General features: G+C 40.9%; 1 protein-coding gene across 1 annotated transcript in view; it reads left to right on the plus strand.

Annotated features, from left to right (window-relative positions):
* SAP30BP (SAP30 binding protein) overlaps positions 1-20,099 on the plus strand; it is a 63,411-nt gene that overhangs the window by 4,142 nt on the left and 39,170 nt on the right. The window contains exon 3 of the mRNA XM_084838098.1: positions 7,030-7,077. Within this exon, the coding sequence (XP_084694224.1) occupies positions 7,030-7,077 (48 nt within the window). The remainder of the gene's footprint in view (positions 1-7,029; positions 7,078-20,099) is intronic.

A 20,099-nucleotide genomic window follows, 5' to 3' on the forward strand; every position in this document is an offset into this window, starting at 1 on the left:
AAGTTGATCTTTTCCAGTCTGCTGGCCATTCTTGTGTTTTTCAAATTTGCTGGCATATGGCATGCATCCCCTTGACAAGCATCATCTTGCAGGATTTTAAACAGTTCAGCTGGGATACCGTTGTCTCCTGCTGCCTTGTTATTAGCAATGCTTCGTAAGGCCCATTCAACCTCACTCTTCAGGATGTCTGGTTCTAACTTACTGACCACGCCGTCAAATCTATCCCCGATATTATTATCCTTCCTATGCAGATCTTCCATATATTCTTTCCACCTTTTTTTATTTCTTCTGCTTCTGTTAGGTCCTTGCTATCTTTGTTTTTGATCACACCCATTTTTGCCTGGAATTGTACCTCCGATGTTTCTGATTTTCTGGAAGAAGTCTCTTGTCCTTCCCATTCTGTTATCTTCCACTTCTGCACATTGCTTGTTTAAAAATAATTCCTTATCTCTTCTGTCTAACCTCCAGAATTTTGCATTTAATTGGGCATATCTCCCCCTATCACTGTTGCCTTTTGCTTTCCTTCTTTCTCGGGCTACTTCCAGTGTCTCAGCAGACAGCCATCTTGCCTTCTTGGTTTTCTTTTTCTTTGGGATGTTTTTTATTGCCGCCTCCTGAACAATGTTGCGAACTTCTGTCCATAGTTCTTCTGGGACCCTATCTACTAAATCTAGTCCTTTAAATCTATTCTTCACCTCCACTGCATATTCATGAGGAATATTAGTGAGCTCATATCTAACTGATCTGTGGATCTTCCCTATTCTCTTTAGTCTGATTCTAAATTGTGCAATAAGAAGTTTGTGATCTGAACTACAATCAGCTCCAGGTACACTTCAGGTACCATTTGCTATTATATAGTTAAACAGGAAATGATGTGAAAAGCATCTATTATATGATATAAATAACAATACACAAAGAAAAGAACAGGCATGATCAATGATACACTGATATACCCCCAAAATTGCTTCTTCTTGTTGTTGTTGTTGTCGTCAGTATTTGTTGTTCAGTCGTTCAGTCATGCCCAATTCTTCGTGACCCCATGGACCATAGCACGCCAGGCCTTCCTGTCCTGCGCTCTCTCCCGGAGCGTGCTCAAGTTCATATTCATTGCATCCGTGATGCTATCTAGCCATCTCATCCTCTGCCGCCCCCTTCTCCTTTTGCCTTCAGTCTTTCCCAGCATCAGGGTCTTTTGCAGAGAGTTTTCTCTTTGCATTAGGTGGCCAAAATATTGGAGCTTCAGCTTCAGAATCTGTCCTTCCAATGAGCACTCAGGGTTGATTTCCTTTAGGATGGACTGATTGGACCTCCTTGCAGTCCAGGGGACTCGTAAGAGTCTTCTCCAGCACCACAGTTCGAAAGCATCGATTCTTCGGCGCTCAGCCTTCCTTATAGTCCAGCTCTCACAGCCATACGTTACTACTGGGAAAACCATAGCTTTGATTATGCGGACCTTTGTCGGCAAGGTGATGTCTCTGCTTCTTACTATGCTGTCTAGGTTTGCCATAGCTTTCCAACCAAGGAGCAAGCGTCTTTTAATTTCATGGCTACAGTCACTGTCTGCGGTGATCTTGCAACCCAAGAAAGTAAAATCTGTCACTGCTTCCATTTCTTCCCCTTCTATACGCCAGGAAATGATGGGGCCACATGCCATGATCTTCGTTTTTTTAATGTTGAGTTTCAAACCAGCTTTTGCACTCTCCTCTTTCACCCTCAACAAGAGGCTCTTGAGATCCTCTTCACTTTCTGCCATTAGGGTGGTATCGTCTGCATATCGGAGGTTGTTGATAATTCTCCTGGCAATCTTAATTCCGACCTGTGATTCATCCAACCCGGCGTTTCTCCTGATGTACTCTGCATATAAGTTAAATAAGCAGGGTGACAATATGCAGCCTTGTCATACTCCTTTCCCAATTTTGAACCAATCGGTTGTTCCATGTCTGGTTCTTACTGTTGCTTCTTGACCCTCGTACAGGTTTCTCAGGAGACAGGTAAGGTGGTCTGGTACTCCCATCACTTTAAGAATTTGCCACAGTTTCTTGTGATCCATACAATCAAAGGCTTTAGCATAGTCAGTGAAGCAGAAATAGATGTTTTTCTGGAATTCTCTTGCTTTCTCTATGATTCAGCGAATGTTGGCGATTTGATCTCTAGTTCCTCTGCCTCTTCAAAACCCAGCTTGTACTTCCGGTAGTTCTCGGTTCGCATACTGCTGAAGCCTAGCTTGTAGGATTTTGAGCATCACCTTGCTGGCATGTGAAATGAGCGCAATTGTGCGGTAGTTTGAACACTCTTTGGCGTTGCCCTTCTTTGGAATTGGAATGTAAACTGACCTTTTCCAGTCTTGTGGCCATTGTTGAGTCAAATTTGTTGGCATATTGAATGCAGCACTTTAACAGCATCATCTTTTAGGATTTTAAATCGCTCAGCTGGAATACTGTCATCTCCGCTAGCTTTGTTGTTACTAATGCTTCCTAAGGCCCACTTGACTTCACTCTCGAGGATGTCCGGCTCAAGTTCAGTGACTGCACTATCATGGCTATCAGGGACATTCAGATCTTTCCTGTATAGTTCTTCTGTGTATTCTTGCCACCTCTTCTTAATCTCATCTGTTTCTGTTAGGTCCCTGCCTTCTTTGTCCTTTATCACGCCCGTCTTTGCACAAAACGTTTCCTTGAGATCTCCAATTTTCTTGAAGAGATCTCTAGTCTTTCCCATTCTGTTGTTTTCCTCGATTTCTTTGCATTGTTCATTTAAGAAGGCCTTCTTGTCTCTCCTTGCTATTCTCTGCAACTCTGCATTCAGTTGGGTATATCTTCCCCTTTCTCCTTTGCTTTTCGCTTCCCTTCTTTCCTCAGCTACTTGTAAAGCCCCATCAGACAGCCACTTGGCTTTCTTGCATTTCTTTTTCTTTGGGATGGATTTTGTTGTTGCCTCCTGAACAATGTTACAGACCTCCGTCCATAGTTCCTCAGGCACTCTGTCTATCAGGTCTAATCCCTGAAATCTATTCCTCACCTCCACTGTATATTCATCAGGGATATGATTTAGGTCATACCTGAATGGTTTAGTGGTTTTCCCTACATTCTTCAATTTAAGCCGAAATGTCGTCAGTATAACAGACCTTTAAACTGTTGTTTCTCTGCTGCATTGTCACATATTTGAATTATATGTCCCAGATTGTGACCATATACGCTGTATCCAGTAATTTGTCAAAAGGTGAACAGGATTGTTCCAGTTGTTTTGCGAGAACTATTATTTTTCTTTGGTTAATATTAATTCCCCTTTTTGAGTGTGATGCTTAACAGTGTCGGTAAAATGGTATTATAAAATTGCCAGAGATTCAAATGGCAACTTACAACAGCTTATCGTGGCAAACATTTTCCAAGCCTTTTTTCATTTTATAGTATACTAGCTGATATACCCGGCGTTGCCCGGGATGTAATTTTGTCATAGGCACTATTTGTTAGAAACACATTAAGGTAGGTTTACGCTTCTCGGAAAGGCCCCATAAGAAAGGGGAAAAGTTGAATCCACCAGACTTGATTAAAAAAGCACAACAATTATAATGAGCAGATTGAATAAAAAACACTACTAAAAATGCAAGAGACTGAATCTGTAAGCACTACTACAATATAATCCACACTGAATCTCATACCACTATTAAAATGTTCAGCAGAGGCTTCCTTGCTGGATATTGCAGGAACGGAGAGAGAAACTAAATGCTCTGCACAGTCAGAAAAGAAACCATGAGTAAAGGGGAGGGAACAAACGGCGGCCAGCCAATCCAAGGTGAAGGAAGTCAGAGTGAATGGTGAGAGACCAGTAGAATGAAAGATGGCCAATAGGATGACTGGTAGCTGAAATCAGAAACCTGGCCTGTACCAAGATTGAGAGGGTGTACTTTTTAGTAAGGGAAAGTATAAACAAAGTAATAATGTAACCCAGTGACTCCTGTCATACACTCTGGCAAGTGAGAATGTGAAGTAAAAGGGGCAGCGACTGTAGGGCCCAAATGGCAGGCGCAGTGGGCCCCTACAGTGTGATTACACCCAGGGCAGCTCCCCCTTATTCCCTGCATTACAGATGGCCCTCCATCCAGCCACAAACACACAAACCCACACACAGTTTTTGACTTTTATATATATATAGAAGATGATCACAATCCACAGCCTCTTTCTGGGAACATTTCCAAGTGGGGTTATGTGCATTTCTATATATTTTTACTAGTTTTCAAGAAACAAAATACTGAATTCTTGCCAGTGTTTATGTTCTTTTTCATCTGCTCTGACAACATTGCTTGCATATAACTGTGGTTAAATGCAGAGGTCATCGCACCTTTAGGAGCCAAATTTTATTTATTGATAAATGGCTTCAAAATGTTGTCTAACTTCTAATGAAAATGAAATCTAATATGCTGTAGCATGTGTGGCTTATTGAGGAGATGCAGGGAATCAAAGATGCCTTCTGATCTGAATGGTGGCACTGTTAGTATGTTAGGCTGGGTCAGTGTTTTGTCTACCTGCTTTCTAAGTGGCTGCTAAGACACTACTCCAAGACACACCCTCTCCCTGCAATAAGATCAGTAGACCTTTGATTCATATGTTTTTTCCCCATTCCCTCATTTTGTATAAGTGTGAATGCCCAATTCAAGAGATCCCATGGGTATTTAAATAAGGTGTCTCCTTTAGCCTTATTACTTGAAACCACTAAAGAGTTCAAATAACCGCAAGAGCTTTTTTCAGGCATTTCCCTATATGTCTAGTGTGGGGGAAGCAGAGAGCAAGTGCCTGGAATCATTCCCAGTTTCACTGTGTATAGGGGTAAAGTAACTTCTGAACAGCCTTCAAGCAAAGAATGCCATCCATGTTTATTGCTGTACTTCAGGGTAAGATGCTTGTGAGAACAAAGCTGAATTGAAGTCTACTTTGTATGGAAAGGCTGAAGAACATGCCTCTTTTCATGCTGCACCACAGCCTGGGTTTGTTGATTTGTTTCATTTCTATCCCCCTTTTCTACATAAAATGTACTTGGAGCAACATGCAAACATGAATGTCAATAAAAACACTTTTTTCCATTATACATATCGAGCTAGTAAAACAGTGCTAACACACTAAAGCAGCACAAAAGCAGTTAAAACAATAAAAAGATTACATGCAAATGCCTCTCTGAATATAAAATGTTTTTAAAAAGCAGGAGGAGAGGGAGCCTGCCAGATCTCCTTAGGGAGGATGTTCCATAGCTATGATACCACTGTCAAGAAGACCCTGTCCCTAATTTGTGCCAACCATGGGGGATGGGTTAGAGACAGGCGAGAGAGCAGGGCCTCCGAAGCTAATTTTAAGGTTTGGGTACGTTCATAGGGCAGTCCTTACATTAACCTGATCCGAGGCTACTAAAGGTTTTAAAGATCAATTTAAATTAAGCCTTGAAATGAATATGTAACCAATGCAGTTGATATAAGAGCAGTATGATGTACTCCAATTGCTGCACATCAACCAACATTTTGGCAGCCATGTTTTGTGCTATCTTCAGTTTCCACATTGTCTTTAAAGGCAGCCCTATATAGAGAACACTGCAGTGGTCAAATCAGGATGTAACTAGAGCATGATGAACTGAGGTCAGGTCTGTTTTTTCCAGGTAAGGCTGAAGCTGGTGAACCAGACAAGGCTGATGAAAGGCTCTCATACCTTCCTAACATCACCTGGATATTCAAGGATAACATCCACTCTAGAAGCCCCCCAGCATTCCTAAGAGGGAGTTCAGTCCCTAGAATAGGTTGCACACCTCCACCCGGGCTGACAGAACCCCCAACCAGGCTGACAGAACCCCCAACCATCAGTACATACTCTTTTCTGGATTACATTTGTTCATTCCCATCCATGCCAAGACTGACCAGTGAAACTGACTTGGGGTTTCCACTCCGTGGCTAGGATCAGAAGGAAGAAATGAGGTAGGGCTATATATTACCAGCATACTGGTGACACCTTAGCCCAAACCTCTAGATGACTTATCCAGTGGTTTTCAATGCAAGATGAAGACAGTCTTTAGGCTATGGCCTATTTTTACATAGCCCCTTTTCTGCTGTCTTGGCTGTGGTGTTGGCTTTAAGCTTGAATCATAGTGTCAGGGATTTGTATTTTTGAGAACAAAGTGTATTTGTATTGAGTGGGGGTCTTACGTTTAAGTTCTACTGGTGGCTAAAGTGATATTAACTATTAGGCAGTCCTTTTTGGGGTGGGTGAGGGAGAACTACTTTTCCATAGTTGTGATTCTTGTTTTTTCTTTTGGGGTCTCAAGTGGAGAACCTCATAGGACTACCTCAGTTGCAGAAAGACACTAAATAGATATGGTAGTAACTGGTGGGAGCTAGTATCCATTGATGAAAGAGAATGGGAACTTTGGGAAGTTACAGAAATGATCTTTAGCACAGATCTGAGTCAAACTACTAGCTGGTAATGCAGCTTTAGGGCAATGTTTGTATGCTAATCTTCTGAAACACTGTCTCTCTCATTCTCGCATTTGTTCCATCATACCAAGCATCTTGAATTATATTCTTTAGAGATGTGTATTCTGTTGACTTGGAACAATGCTTTATAGGTCACAAAGTCAGAGAGGTGTTGATAACTGCTAGTATGACAAGATCTTGTCAGTATGTTTGCCTTCATTATGGACTACTTTGGTATTAAAAAGAGTCAGTGAATAATTTGCACATGATGCAACCTTTTTTCTTTCCTGTCTGTTGCCTTCTTATTGTTAAGGTTTTGTATTTTTTGAGAAATCAAAATGTTATGTGGACATTCAGAATCTACACAGACACCCATTTGCTTGGAAATAGTGATGCTGTCGTTTATCTGAATGGACGGTTTATCAGGGGTGGAGGGCAAAGGCTGTGCGAACAGGTCTGCTGAAATAGTGAATAGTGAAATAGCGAAACTGGGCTGTTTAATGCAAGCCCCTTGCCACACATGCAAGAACTTGCTGAGCCCACTTTTTAAAGCTTAATCCTGTAAATTCTTTGTCTTATAGGAAGATGACGATTCAGAGACTGAAAAACCTGAGGCTGGTGACCTAAAGGTACTTTGAAGAGTGTTATGGTGGGATGGGAATACACTGTAAAACTTAATAGCATGATTTAGTTCATTATCGACATCTCCTGTTGTTGGCAAGCTGGTGCTGAATGTTGTTATGGGGAAAGGAGGTCTTGAAACAGTTATGAATAGTTAGCGAGCTCACCCGAGCGTGAAATCATCTTGTATCTTGTATGGGTTCTGATTTATGTGACAAGATTAGTAAAAATGTTTGCTGTTGTCTCAAAGGCTATAGTGTAATTATAGAAACATATTGTGAATTATCAGATTCCCTGTTTCCCTGTACAAATATGTTTTGTTGAGAGGTTCCATGTGTCCTTATCTAAATCTATACATTGCCTGAGACTAGTTTGTGTTTAGGTTGAATCAAAAACAATGAGAGTATGTAGTGAGCCAAATGTAGCCCCTGGTCCGCCAGCACTCTATGTGACGCAAGCCGTGCTGCTCAGGCAATCTTTGGTTCAGAGAAAATAACTGCTGTGCTTGGTACCAGTTATATAATAATGCCTGCCATTTTCTAGCATATACTAAAAATACACAGTTCACAAGAAGCTGAAAATCCTAGGGTTCAGTAATTTACTATGTACCCATCTACATGTTCTGCCAAAACAGGAACTGGGATGGAGGTTTAGATAGTCATAAGTTGGCTTATGCCCATTATATAGAATCAGGAAGGGTGCTCTTCAGTGAAAAAAATAAAGTACAAATGGAAATGTTAATTGTGAATTTCCATTTTTATGCCACCTTTTATAATGTGGAATCACAATAATTTTTTCTAATTTACCTTGATCCCATGATTGTCTTTCATGTTGTATGTAACCACACAGACTTGATAAAACATTCAGTTTGCTTATACCCTTTTTGTGTATTTAAGGCTTGCTAGTTTTTATTCTTAATGTGCATTAATCTGATCTTACTTTGAAGTAAGAGTTCTGTTGCCTTTTAAAAATGTTTGATTGCATGAGAAAATGAAGCAGAAAGGTGCCTTCCTGCAGATAACAGAGATATGCAGCACAAGATTATTGTAAATGGGGGGGGGGGAGAATTGGACAAAACAAATGAGCAAGAAAGGGCAAGATGCTCCAGAGGACAAGGTTTTGCTTGTGGATGGCACAATGCACAAACTTCAACCTGTTTTTTTTTTTTACATATTCAATAGCTGATTGTGAGAATCTAATGCAGAAAGATGCTGTTATTTATTTTGCACTTGTTAAAGTGGATGTGGTGTGGTTGTTTAATGTGTTGGTGATAGTGAGGGGGAAAAAACTGTAGGTTTTGTTGCAGTTGTTATCATCCAGGGTTCTTCAAACTTTGATTTGGCTTCCTAGTAAACTAGATTTATCCTTGCCACTGATTTCTCCCATCCCTTCAGGTCTGGAATATATGCAAAGGAACTGAGTGAAGGAAGGGGTGTTTTCTCTCCCTCCGCACCGGGATTTTGTAGTGAGGTGATGTTTCTGCCATTTTCAAAAGCCCAGCAAGAAGGAAGAGAAGCTAAACCTTGCCTCCCTGGGGTTTTATTTATTTATTATATTTTTGAATCGCGTCTCTACTAACAGGGGGATAAAGAGTATGTATTCTACTAGGGTTCAAAAAGGGTTTGCAGAAGCTGCCTTCTATGCTCGTCACAGGTTAATTGACAATTTAAGTATATGCTGTCATCTGTTCTGCCACTGCTCTCTTCAGTCAGGTTATCTGATAGGTGTTTCTGTCTTTTCTGTGCTCCTCTCAGGGCAAGACAATTAATAGCTAATCCTGGTTAGTTCTAATCCTATACTTGGTGACAATGCTTGGGGGCGGGGGCGGGTGCAACAACAAACCATTTCAGGAGTCACCAGACGCTGGGTGAGAAATAGTTCACTAGCCTGTTATGTTTTCTGTTTACTGCAGAAAATTTGGTAGAAAGAGGGAGAAGTGTTTTTCTGTTTCATGTTGAACTTTGGAGAAAGCATGATAATACAAGACCTATAATTTTTTTTAAAGAGTGTTCTGGGATAATAGTATTAAAGAAGAAAAATCTGTTACTTCTTTTCTGCCGTCATGAAGCTTAATAGAACCAATTCTGCTCCCATTACCTACAAAGGAAGGAAAAAAATACAAGGAAATAACAGTCTTGCTTACAGAGGTGCTAGCAGCGCAAGGTCCTTTCTACATAGTTTAATTGGCCAATACACTACTAGGAGCTGTTTTTGTTTGCAACCCAAATACTTAAAGTAATCAACCCAAATACTTATCAACCCAAATACTTAAAATAATCAAAGTCTCTGAGCATGTGCAAAGAGCTTTTTCTACTCATTGAATAACCATAACCAGTTTGCAGTAAAAAAAAAAAAAAAGCTCTGTAAAACCTGCGTGTGAAGCTATTGCAGATTTCCCTTTTTCAGATGTATTCAATCAGCTGCAGTTCACACAAAACCTCTGCCAACCTCAATGTTAAACTACTTTGAGTCAGTGCCAATTCCCAAATCTCAGTTAGGCACAAAAAGTATACAGTTGGCAACACTATTTCCAAAACAAAGCAGAAGGCTTCTGTTTGCTCTTGAGGCATGCTCATTGAAGCTCCCTCACTTCTCTACAGTGTGCAAGATACAGTGCTGTTGTGTGCAGTTATTTAGCTTTCAGTGTGTGATTTAGCTTATAGTGTGTGGTGGAACAGTTCTGCCTTTGGATTATCATGGTGTTGTGGTACTCGGTATCCTGAATCAATGTCTGGAGACCATGATGGGCTAGATGAGCATGCCATGAACAAGCGGAATCACATTAGATTGGGATGATAACTAGGGGACTGACCAGGGAGTCACCTGTTCTGGATAAATTATAATCCCTTGCCTTGTGTTGAACCTTTTAAATGTGAACCACCTGGACCTATGTCTGTAAACAATTTAAGCAGTAAGATTTAAAAGTTAAGCAAGAGCTTTATACCGACCTTGTCCACCCAGTGGCGCTATTTCTCTATTCTAGTCTGTAGATCTCATAATGCCAGCCTGTCTGAACTTTGTGGCCCAGCTAGCATGTCCAAACCCATAATTTAGTATGCCCTATCTTGAGCGAAAAGTACAAATAAGGATAGTGGATGAAGATGTGAAGGGGATACTGTTGTTGTTCAGTCTTTAAGTCGTGTCCCGTTCTTCATGACCCCATGGACCATAGCACACCAGGCCTGCCTGTCCTCCGCTCTCTTCCGGAGTGTGCTCAAGTTAGGATACTGTTAAATACCCCCAAAATAATAGAGGTTAGTAATTGCACTGGACTGCGGAAAATGTAGACGTAACATGATTATTCTTTGGCTGCATACCCTAAACGAGTTTTTAAAAGAAGATTTTAGAAACTATGAATATCAAGAGATGGGTCGTTCTTCCATTCATTAGTTTTTGTAGTTTGTATTAATATTAGAAAAGGCACTAAATATTCATTTTTTTAAAAGTAAAGAGAAAGCAGTTTTTTACTAGCAGAGCTAGAGATTAATTTTTGGTGGTGCACAAGTTCAAAGTAATTAAAAGCCAAACTTGGGGAGTAATATCTAGAGATTGGAGGGAATGTAACCCTTAAAGCAGGGCTGGGCAACTTGTGGCCCTCCAGATTATGTTGGATTGCATTTCCCATCATTCCTCGCCATTAGCTAGGGCTGATGGGAGTTGTAGGCCAGAACATCTGGAGGGCACAAGTTGCCCACCCCTGCCTTAAAGAGCAAAGTCCCATCTTCAGGTGGTAAATACTAATCTTCCTCCAATTGTGAAATCTCACTCCTGTAATTTATACAAGATATACACAAAACAAAGTAAGCCAAGTTCATAAGAAAAAATCCAAAATTCATGTCAGGAAATACCTTTATTAGGACAAATCAGATATGCACAAAATTGTGAGTGCAAGCTTTCAAGATGTCCAAATACCTTCATCAGGCAAGATGTTAAGAACAGGAGGGAGGGAGGAGAGAAGAAGAAAAAATCTGGCTTGATATTGAAGCTAGCTGGTGAACACTAACCTTGGTGAAATTCTTACAGCAAACCATAGAAGGCAGAGGAAAGGGATCATTTAAGTTCACAGTATACATGTCTTTTGAGCATGATTTGGTAATGGGGGAACATTAATGTATATCAAGCCAGGGTGATCAGTGACTATGTATGTTGAGTTGTGCTGTGGCCCTAATATTCTGCATGCACTCATTAACATGTTCAGCTTAGTGATGAATAGTCAAAACATACAAATGGTGTCCCAGTGCAGCCTTTTCCACACAAATATTGAGTTTGTTCTGTAGAATGTTTATATGAAGCTCCTAAGCTAGACCAAGCATCTATCTAGCACAGTACTGTCCACTTTGACTGGCAGTGACTCTCTAGGGGCTTAGACAGACCCCTGATGACTTTCCCATAACCTTTACCTGAGTTGGGTTTTCTTGTTTTTCTTGAAGGTGCTCGAAATTGAACCTGAGAGCTTCTACTACATGTGCCATTTAGGTATTATGTTGAGTGCATGGAAAGAACACCGGGACAACTAGCAAGCCCTGCTACATTTACAATTTATGTAACTTTTACAAATGTACAGACAGACCTTAAATGAATGCATGCACAGAGCCAGACAATTTAAGAGTCTTCTTTGGCCCCCCGCATGCATAGAAAGTGCTTCTGCACATGGTGGTGGAGTAATCCGTTGTTAATTTTTCTCTCCTGATCACAGCCCCTCTCTGCATCAAATGCCACTCTGGTGGGTCCCCCCCACCCCAACCTTCAGGCAATGCTTTAGGAGGAATGTATGTAAAACACTGTGTGGCTTTTTAGTTCTTGTCCAATATATAATAATTTGTTGATTACATTATGATGCCTTCCTATCCAATCCCCACCTGGTTTTGGGGTTGGTTTCGACTAACATCTTCTAATTGCGTGGATAGTCCTTATATTCAAAATTAAAAGATCCATTCAAGAATACACCAAAAGGTGCCGCTGCTCTTCCAGATGGAGTTGGCAGCTAGCAAGACTTAGGCTAGTTCTCCCAGTTGGACTTGACCAGCCACCCTCTACAAGACTTGTGTAGAGAGGAGTCAGAAGTATCTATGTTGATCATGGGATTTATCTGGTTTCTGTTTGCCTTCAATATTAAACTACTATATGTTATAGTAAACTGCTATATCTTCATAAAAGCCAGCATTGGTATTGAACTTCTTTTAGCAACCTGAGCTGCTGCTGTTGATCTTGCTGTAGATAGTAAGAGTTCAGCACTTTACAGAAGGCTGCTTTTCTGGGGCTTTCCAGTCACATTGTATAGCAGAACAGCATGTCCTAGTAAGCTTTTCAAGTTCAGACACTGATGTGTCTTCAGATACTGCAAGTGCTGTCAGTCTGAGAAGTTTATAGAACACCTTATCCCCAGGCATATCTTTATTGTCCTCTTATTTTCATTTATAAATATCAAATTGAAGGTGGTACTTCAGTTTGGACTGATAAGGATGTGACAGGATATATTAATGTAATACAGACAGCATGTTCTATATCATGTGAGGAGATCATGCAGAACCTTGTTGGCGCTATCCCACAATGGATACAGTACTTTCAGTTGAGATGTGTTGTTGAGTAAAAACCTTAAGACAAACTAAAATAAGAACTAATTTGTCAGCCTTTTAATCTTTACTATTGAATGGAAGAAATTACCAAGGTCTTTAGCACAGATATATCTGCAACTATTAACAGTAATTGTGGGGCCGCGGTGGCTTAGTGGTTAAGATGCTGAACTGCAGACTGGAAGGTCGGCAGGACAGCAGTTCGAGACCCGAGTGCTGCGTGACAGAGTGAGCTCCCATCTTCAGTCCCAGCTTCTGCCAACCTAGCAGTTCTAAAGCAAGAAATTGCAAGTAGATAAATAGGTACCACCTCGGCGGGAAAGGTACCACCGTTCCGTGCCGGCCACATGACCACGGAAGGGTCTTCGGACAGCGCTGGCTCTTCAGCTTAGAAACGGGGATGAGCACCGCACCCTAGAGTCGGACACGACTGGTTGGGGACACCTTTACCTTTTTATTAACAGTAATTGAACAGAAAGGAAATGGATTTAGATCTCAATGAAAGAAAGTGCTGGGTTACCCAATCTCAGCCCAGGTGTGACAAAATATCTTACACAAGGATCAACCTTTTCTCGACGTAACTAATATTTTTAAAAAGCATTATTATAAGATCTTTTATTAATAGTGTATGACTCTTGATCAGTGAAATCAAATTTATCCAGATGGTGAAATGTGTTGGAGGTGCAGACAGCAAAAGGCGTACTTTATTCTTGTTTGCTGGAAATGCCTGTTATCAGTATTTTCAGAAAGAACGTTGAATTATGGTAGAAATTACACATGCAGTGTAGCATATTTCTAGATCCGTTTGTGATTTTGTTGTTGTTCAGTCGTGTCCGACTCTTCGTGACCCCATGGACCATAGCACGCCAGGCCTTCCTGTCCTGCACTCTCTCCCGGAGCGTGCTCAAGTCCATATTCATTGCATCAGTGATGCTATCTAGCCATCTCATCCTCTGCCGTCCCCTTCTCCTTTTGCCTTCAGTCTTTCCCAGCATCAGGGTCTTTTCCAGGGAGTTTTCTCTTCGCATTAGGTGGCCAAAATATTTGAGCTTCAGCTTCAGTATCTGTCCTTCCAATGAGCGCTCAGGGTTGATTTCCTTTAGGATGGACTGATTGGACCTCCTTGCAGTCCAGGGGACTCGTAAGAGTCTTCTCCAGCACCACAGTTCGAAAGCATCAATTCTTCGGCGCTCAGCCTTCCTTATAGTCCATTTCTCACAGCCGTACGTTGCTACTGGGAAAACCATAGCTTTGATTAGACGGACCTTTGTCGGCAAGGTGATGTCTCTGCTTCTTACTGTGCTGTCTAGGTGTGCCATAGCTTTCCTCCCAAGGAGCAAGCGTCTTTTAATTTCATGGCTACAGTCACCGTCTGCGGTGATCTTGGAGCCCAAGAAAATAAAATCTGTCACTGCTTCCATTTCTTCCCCTTCTATACGCCAGGAAGTGATGGGGCCACATGCCATGATCTTAGTTTTTTTAATGTTGAGTTTCAAACCAGCTTTTGCACTCTCCTCTTTCACCCTCAACAAGAGGCTCTTGAGATCCTCTTCGCTTTCTGCCGTTAGGGTGGTATCATCTCCGTATCTGAGGTTGTTGATAATTCTCCCGGCAACCTTAATTCCGACCTGTGATTCATCCAACCCGGCATTTCTCATGATGTACTCTGCATATAAGTTAAATAAGCAGGGCGACAATATGCAGCCTTGTCGTACTCCTTTCCCAATTTTGAACCACTCGGTTGTTCCATGTCTGGTTCTTACTGTTGCTTCTTGACCCTCGTATAGGTTTCTCAGGAGACAGGTAAGGTGGTCTGGTACCCCCATCTCTTTCAGAATTTGCCACAGTTTGTTGTGATCCACACAATCAAAGGCTTTAGCATAGTCAATGAAGCAGAAATAGACATTTTTCTGGAATTCTCTTGCTTTCTCCATGATCCAGCGAAAGTTGGCGATCTGATCTCTAGTTCCTCTGCCTCTTCTAAACCCAGCTTGTACTTCCGGTAGTTCTCGGTTTGCATACTGCTGAAGCCTAGCTTGTAAGATTTTGAGCATAACCTTTCTGGCATGTGAAATGAGCGCAATTGTACGGTAGTTTGAACACTCTTTGGCATTGCCCTTCTTTGGAATTGGAATGTAAACTGACCTTTTCCAGTCTTGTGATTTTATTAGGGCATATTAATGACCAAGCCAACTATAAAAGAGAGAACTTGCATAGATTTTGCTAAGGGCAGCTGAAATCCCAGTAGCTCAGAAATGGAAAGGTGCCTCAGCCCCTACTCTTAGATGGTGGTTATCTAAAATTTGGGGGGGAGAGCAGGAGAAAGTCCCATTTTGCGAGTGCACTTTCACTCATGCTGTGATGGATTCTGCCCATAATTTAAATGCTTATAAACACAGGAGTTTTTCTTTGTTTATATCTGTGTAACTCCCAAAACTAACTTGCTCGTTTGTAGGCATGTATCATGTTCAAAATGTATTTGGTTGATTTTTTTCCCAGTTAATTTGTATTATAATGTTAATGTTATTTATATACATAATGGTGGAATCATTTTTATCTTTGTGTATTATTATTATTTTATTATTTATTACATTTCTATACCGCACCATAGCCAAAGCTCTCTGGGTGGTTTACAAAGATTAAAACATTAAAAGTACAATATGGAAAATTTAAAATATAAAAAACACACAGAAAGACAGTATACACAAAGACAACATATATCTAAAAACTTTGAGCAATCACCCAAACCATAAAACAAATCCAGGATCAATTTAAGCTGTATATATTCTGTAACAAGTTTTGTTGTTGTTGTTGTTTACAGTCTCGGGAAATGCAGTTGGCCACTTTCTTCTCTCTCTGACCCTGTTTATCCCCAGAATAGCAATGACAGTGGCACTAGCTTTACCTGTGAACACAAATGAAAATCCAGAAGTCAGGAAGATGAGTAGCTTTAAAAGATGACTCCTTGACATTTTTAAAAAAAAAAATCCACTGGTAGGTTTCCTTAGCTTTGGGAACCTTTGAATTGAGGAATTTGGGCACTTCCATTGGCTTGAACAGAAGGTGTGTGCTCTGCATGTAACTTTGATCTTTAACAAATTCTTTGTAAAGAAAAGCTCAATTTTTCTATTTGTACAGTCTATGCTTATTAAGTAGCATCTATGTAGTTGCTTATTTGCATATTTTTTTCTTCCATTAGTTTTTGTTCCTAACAGAGTTTTCATGATGCTGAATTCTTTGTTCAGTACGTATGATCATTACTTCAGAGTACTAAAGGAATCTGCCATTGAAACCGTTTCCCCTCTTTAGAAGTTATCTCAGTGACACTTCTAAAAATATCTAATCACTGAATGTACTGAAGATTCAAGTCTGCAAAAGTAAATGTAGAATACATTTTGTTACAGAAAGTACAAAACTTATGCAAAGATATAAATATAGGTGACTACCCTGCAGAGGACGCATGAAGAATTCTGATCCTAGCTTTATGAGCATAGGTACACTACAATAGGTAACTTACATAAAAACCAATTCTTCTGCTTAAGCCATTTGGGCCTTGTTCACAGGGGAATAATTAACTTTGTCCATGATTACTTGTCTGATTACACTGATACAGGCAAGTTAATAAACAGTGCCCTGCCCTGTGCAAGTGAGACTTTAACACTCGCTTGTGTTCTTTAAACACTTAATCCATTGAGGAATGCCTTCGGTAGAGACCTCTCTTCCTCCTCTTTCAGCACTTGGTTGGAATGCTGCCATGTCAGAGTCCTGGATTTAAAGAGAGTATTGTATTTGCAGACCAAAGCACTTGTTCCAGAACATAACTTCCAGCGATACTCTTAGAAGACATGTCTATGACTTACTGTAACCCTGAGCCAATTAATTCTTTGGCTTTAGCATTGGTGGTTGTCCCAGTGTGAGCTGTGGAGGGCTAGGGAGTTGTCTTGCCCTCTCTCCTTTTACTCCATTCCCAATGAAATACATGCTGCTGTACAGTCAATTCACGATCTTGGACTGAAAAGCAGGGCATTTTGAACTTCCTTATTCTGTTTGGCTGCCTTCCCATTGAGAAACCAGTTTCTTGAAGCTGAATGATACATATTTGGGATGGGGATAGTAGTCCTTTCTCATTTAATCATATATTAGTTCTTCAAATGGCTGAGGGGGGCAGCAGGGGCAGTCTGTGTTGTCTGACAAGTTTAATTATCTTTTCAGGGATGGATATAGTTTCAGACACTAAATCTCTTCGCTTTTTCTGTGTGCATTTGGCTGTCATGGATTCTAAAAAATCTTGCTATTGATTTGGGGTAACATCATTCATAAGATATTACAGTGTCTTATGTCGCTTTAGTTTCTTGCTTTTTGAAACCATGCTTCCATAGTGAAGTTTCTATTGCTAGTTCTTGATTACTACCTCCAGTTAGCCTTCTGTTTGCCCTCCACATTAATGTACGTTGTTCTGATGGAAACATTGCTTATGAGAAATTGTAGGTTTGGTAGGAGAAATGCTAGTGCAAGAGAGCCTTCAGGTTACAGTAGAATGTGTGCGACCCGGGAAAGCAGGGCATCTCTTAGCAGTATTTGCTTTTATTGCATGTTAATGCTTCCCTTATAGGTGGCGGAGTCCAAATGTTTTACTAGTGACTGCCATGTGTTGAGTCATAATTCCTTTCAGGAACTCACTCCAAATCCAGTGTGAGTCTAGGCTTTGGGTCTCTGAGTGACAGACTGATTCTAGGGGAATAATCCGTGTATATTGTGTCTTATTGCATAGACAGTATGCAGACGGAGGTGAGTTGAAATATGGATTATTTGTCCTCACCCCCTATGCCCAACCCTACAGATATTCCTCTGAGAAGAAAGTACCATGCCTGATTTCATCTTTGTCAAATTATGTGTGCATAGCACATAGGTGGTGCCTATACTGAGTCAGACCATTGGTCTGTCTAGCTCAGTATTGTCTATTCTAACTGACAGCAGTTCTCCGGGATCTGAGACAGGGGTCTTTCCTAGCCCTGTTTAGAGATGCCAGGGATTGAACATGGGACCTTTTGCATGCAAAGCTGGTGCTCAACTGCTGAGGTACAACCCTTCCCCAGTTTAAGTCTCCTTCAGTCCAGCATCAAGGTTTACCAGAGTTTTGCAGTAGTCTTCAGTATTGCTTCCACTGAATGTTATTCACTGATTCAGGCTTTTACTTTCATTTGTGTCTTGGATCATGCTGTATTTCTTTACCTGAGACTTTACATGGTTTTCTAAATCAGATTCCCTTGGTTCTTCAAGTATGGGTAGACAACTTAAGTCTCCCTTCTTCTGGGCAAATGTCAGACCATCTCTACTAGAGAAACCCTAGGACTGAAATAATGTTCAACATCTTAAGTTGAAGTACGAGGTATACTTGCTCCAGCTAAACAAAAATAGAGAAAATGTGAATATTTATTTATTTCAAAACATTTATGCCCTGCCTTCAAGGAGATCAAGGCAGCTTACAACAAAATAATTTAACAATTCAAAACATCCTTCCAATTTATAGCATAACACTAAACAAAAAAACATTAGCAGAAAACAACAATGCAACTGCAGTGCGTTGTCTTCCACTCCCTCCAACCACTCTTTAAGTCCACCACGAGCTGCTCTTATTAGGCAAGATGGGAAAAGGTCAAGTACATAAATAGTTGGCCTCACCTCTCCAAGAATCCTGCCCACATCCTCAGGCTGCACAAATTGAAATCCAATTTTACTGGACAAGCAGTTGTCAAAGGTACATCTACTGATAACGCTCTAGGTGTAGCATCAAAGTCAAAATGGAAATGTATGCCTTTAGCCACAAAATTCATCACAGCGAGCTAATGAGCAGTTCTCCCCTCCAACTTGTGAGCGAAGATGTAAAAGACCTATTAACTACACGGAAGGCTCTGCTGGCCATCTTTGAGCAGATGCAATGGCAGCCAAAAGTAAGATTTCTTTGTCACCTTCACCGCCACAGAGTATGAGCTCTAGCCTGTGATCAGTCATATTTGTTATGGACCTCCTGCCGCTGTTGCTCTACTCTTTGCCATTTCATTGCTGTCAGTTTCTCAAGCTACCAAGGAACTAACTTAAGTCTGCATCTTGGGAGAGGACATTCAGAAACAACCATGTCAACCATTTGGGGTGGGTTAGGATAATTTTAGAAATGTGATGTTTTTAATGTAGAATGTTATTGTTTTGAACTGTTTTTATTGTTGTACATCACCCAGAGTGGCTGGATGACCAGCCAGATGGGCGATTAATAAATTTAATAATAATAATAATAACCGCTCAGACAATTTCCTCATTCCAGCGGTCAACACGTTTGCCAGCATGTGTGACAGAAAAATCCCCATGGGCCATCAAGAAAACCATTTGGATCCATCATCGTCGTGCAGCAGACCATCCTAATTGGCACTCCTGTGTCTGTCAGGGATGCTGCAAAGCCTAAACTCGACCATGACAGTGGAGCCATTGATGGCAATGGAACTATATCAAGTTTCCCCACACCCAGATTGTTCTTATCCCACCCAGCAGAAAAAAAACCAGGTCCAAGGTGTGTCCAGCTGAATATGTGAGGCCGGAAATAACCTTGATTATCTTTATAGATAAATATCTATGATATAGGGGAAACTGCCAACTCGCTTTTGTAACAGAGAATTATCTCCATGTTTTTTTTCTGTGCAGTTGTTTGGTTAAAAGAGCAAGAGGACCGGGGGATCAGTATGATTCAGGCACTGTCTGTTGTGAGTCAGACTTCGAAAACCTGCCCTGAGCTATAAAGAATCACCAGCTGGCAACCTCTGAGCTAAATCCAGCATGTTAGCTGCCAACCCAGAAGCAAGAGGGGCATGAATGGATGGTAGTTGTGGTAGCAGAACTTTCTAGCAGCTGGGGTGCGGGGGGCATTATGGTGCCATCTTAGAGACCACCAACCGCTTCTCAAAGGAGCTCTCCAGAAAAACTAGTTGCTGGCAGCGCTATAAATTATTTTTTTTATTTATTTCATTTCTCTACTGCCTGATAGCCAAAGCTCTCTTATATAAAGTGATATATGATTCTCCCAGGCTTCTAAACCTGGTTTAGTAGATTTAATTGTTAATCCATTCATTGACAGAAAAGAAACCCTGGACTTGAGATGAAGTCTTTCTGTCCCTTGTCAGGTCATGAGAAGTAATAGTTGCACTCTATTCTGTGCTGTTCAGACTGCAGGATACTCTGTTCAGTTCTGAGTGCCACAGTTTAAGAAGCACCTTGACTAAATGGAGTATGTCCAACTGTAATGGTGAGGGATCTGGAAAGCAAGTCCTGTGACGAACAGTTGAAAGAACTGAGTATGTTAAGGCTGGAGAAGATTAAGGGGAGATGGTGATAGCAGTCCCAAAAAATCTGAAGGAGTTTCATGCAGAAGATGAAGTAGACTTGTTCTCTGTAGCTTGAAATGGCAAGAC

This window comes from Heloderma suspectum, chromosome 2 (genome assembly GCF_057233095.1).
Source record: "Heloderma suspectum isolate Gila_16-S chromosome 2, 16-S_ref, whole genome shotgun sequence".
NCBI lineage: Eukaryota > Metazoa > Chordata > Lepidosauria > Squamata > Helodermatidae > Heloderma > Heloderma suspectum.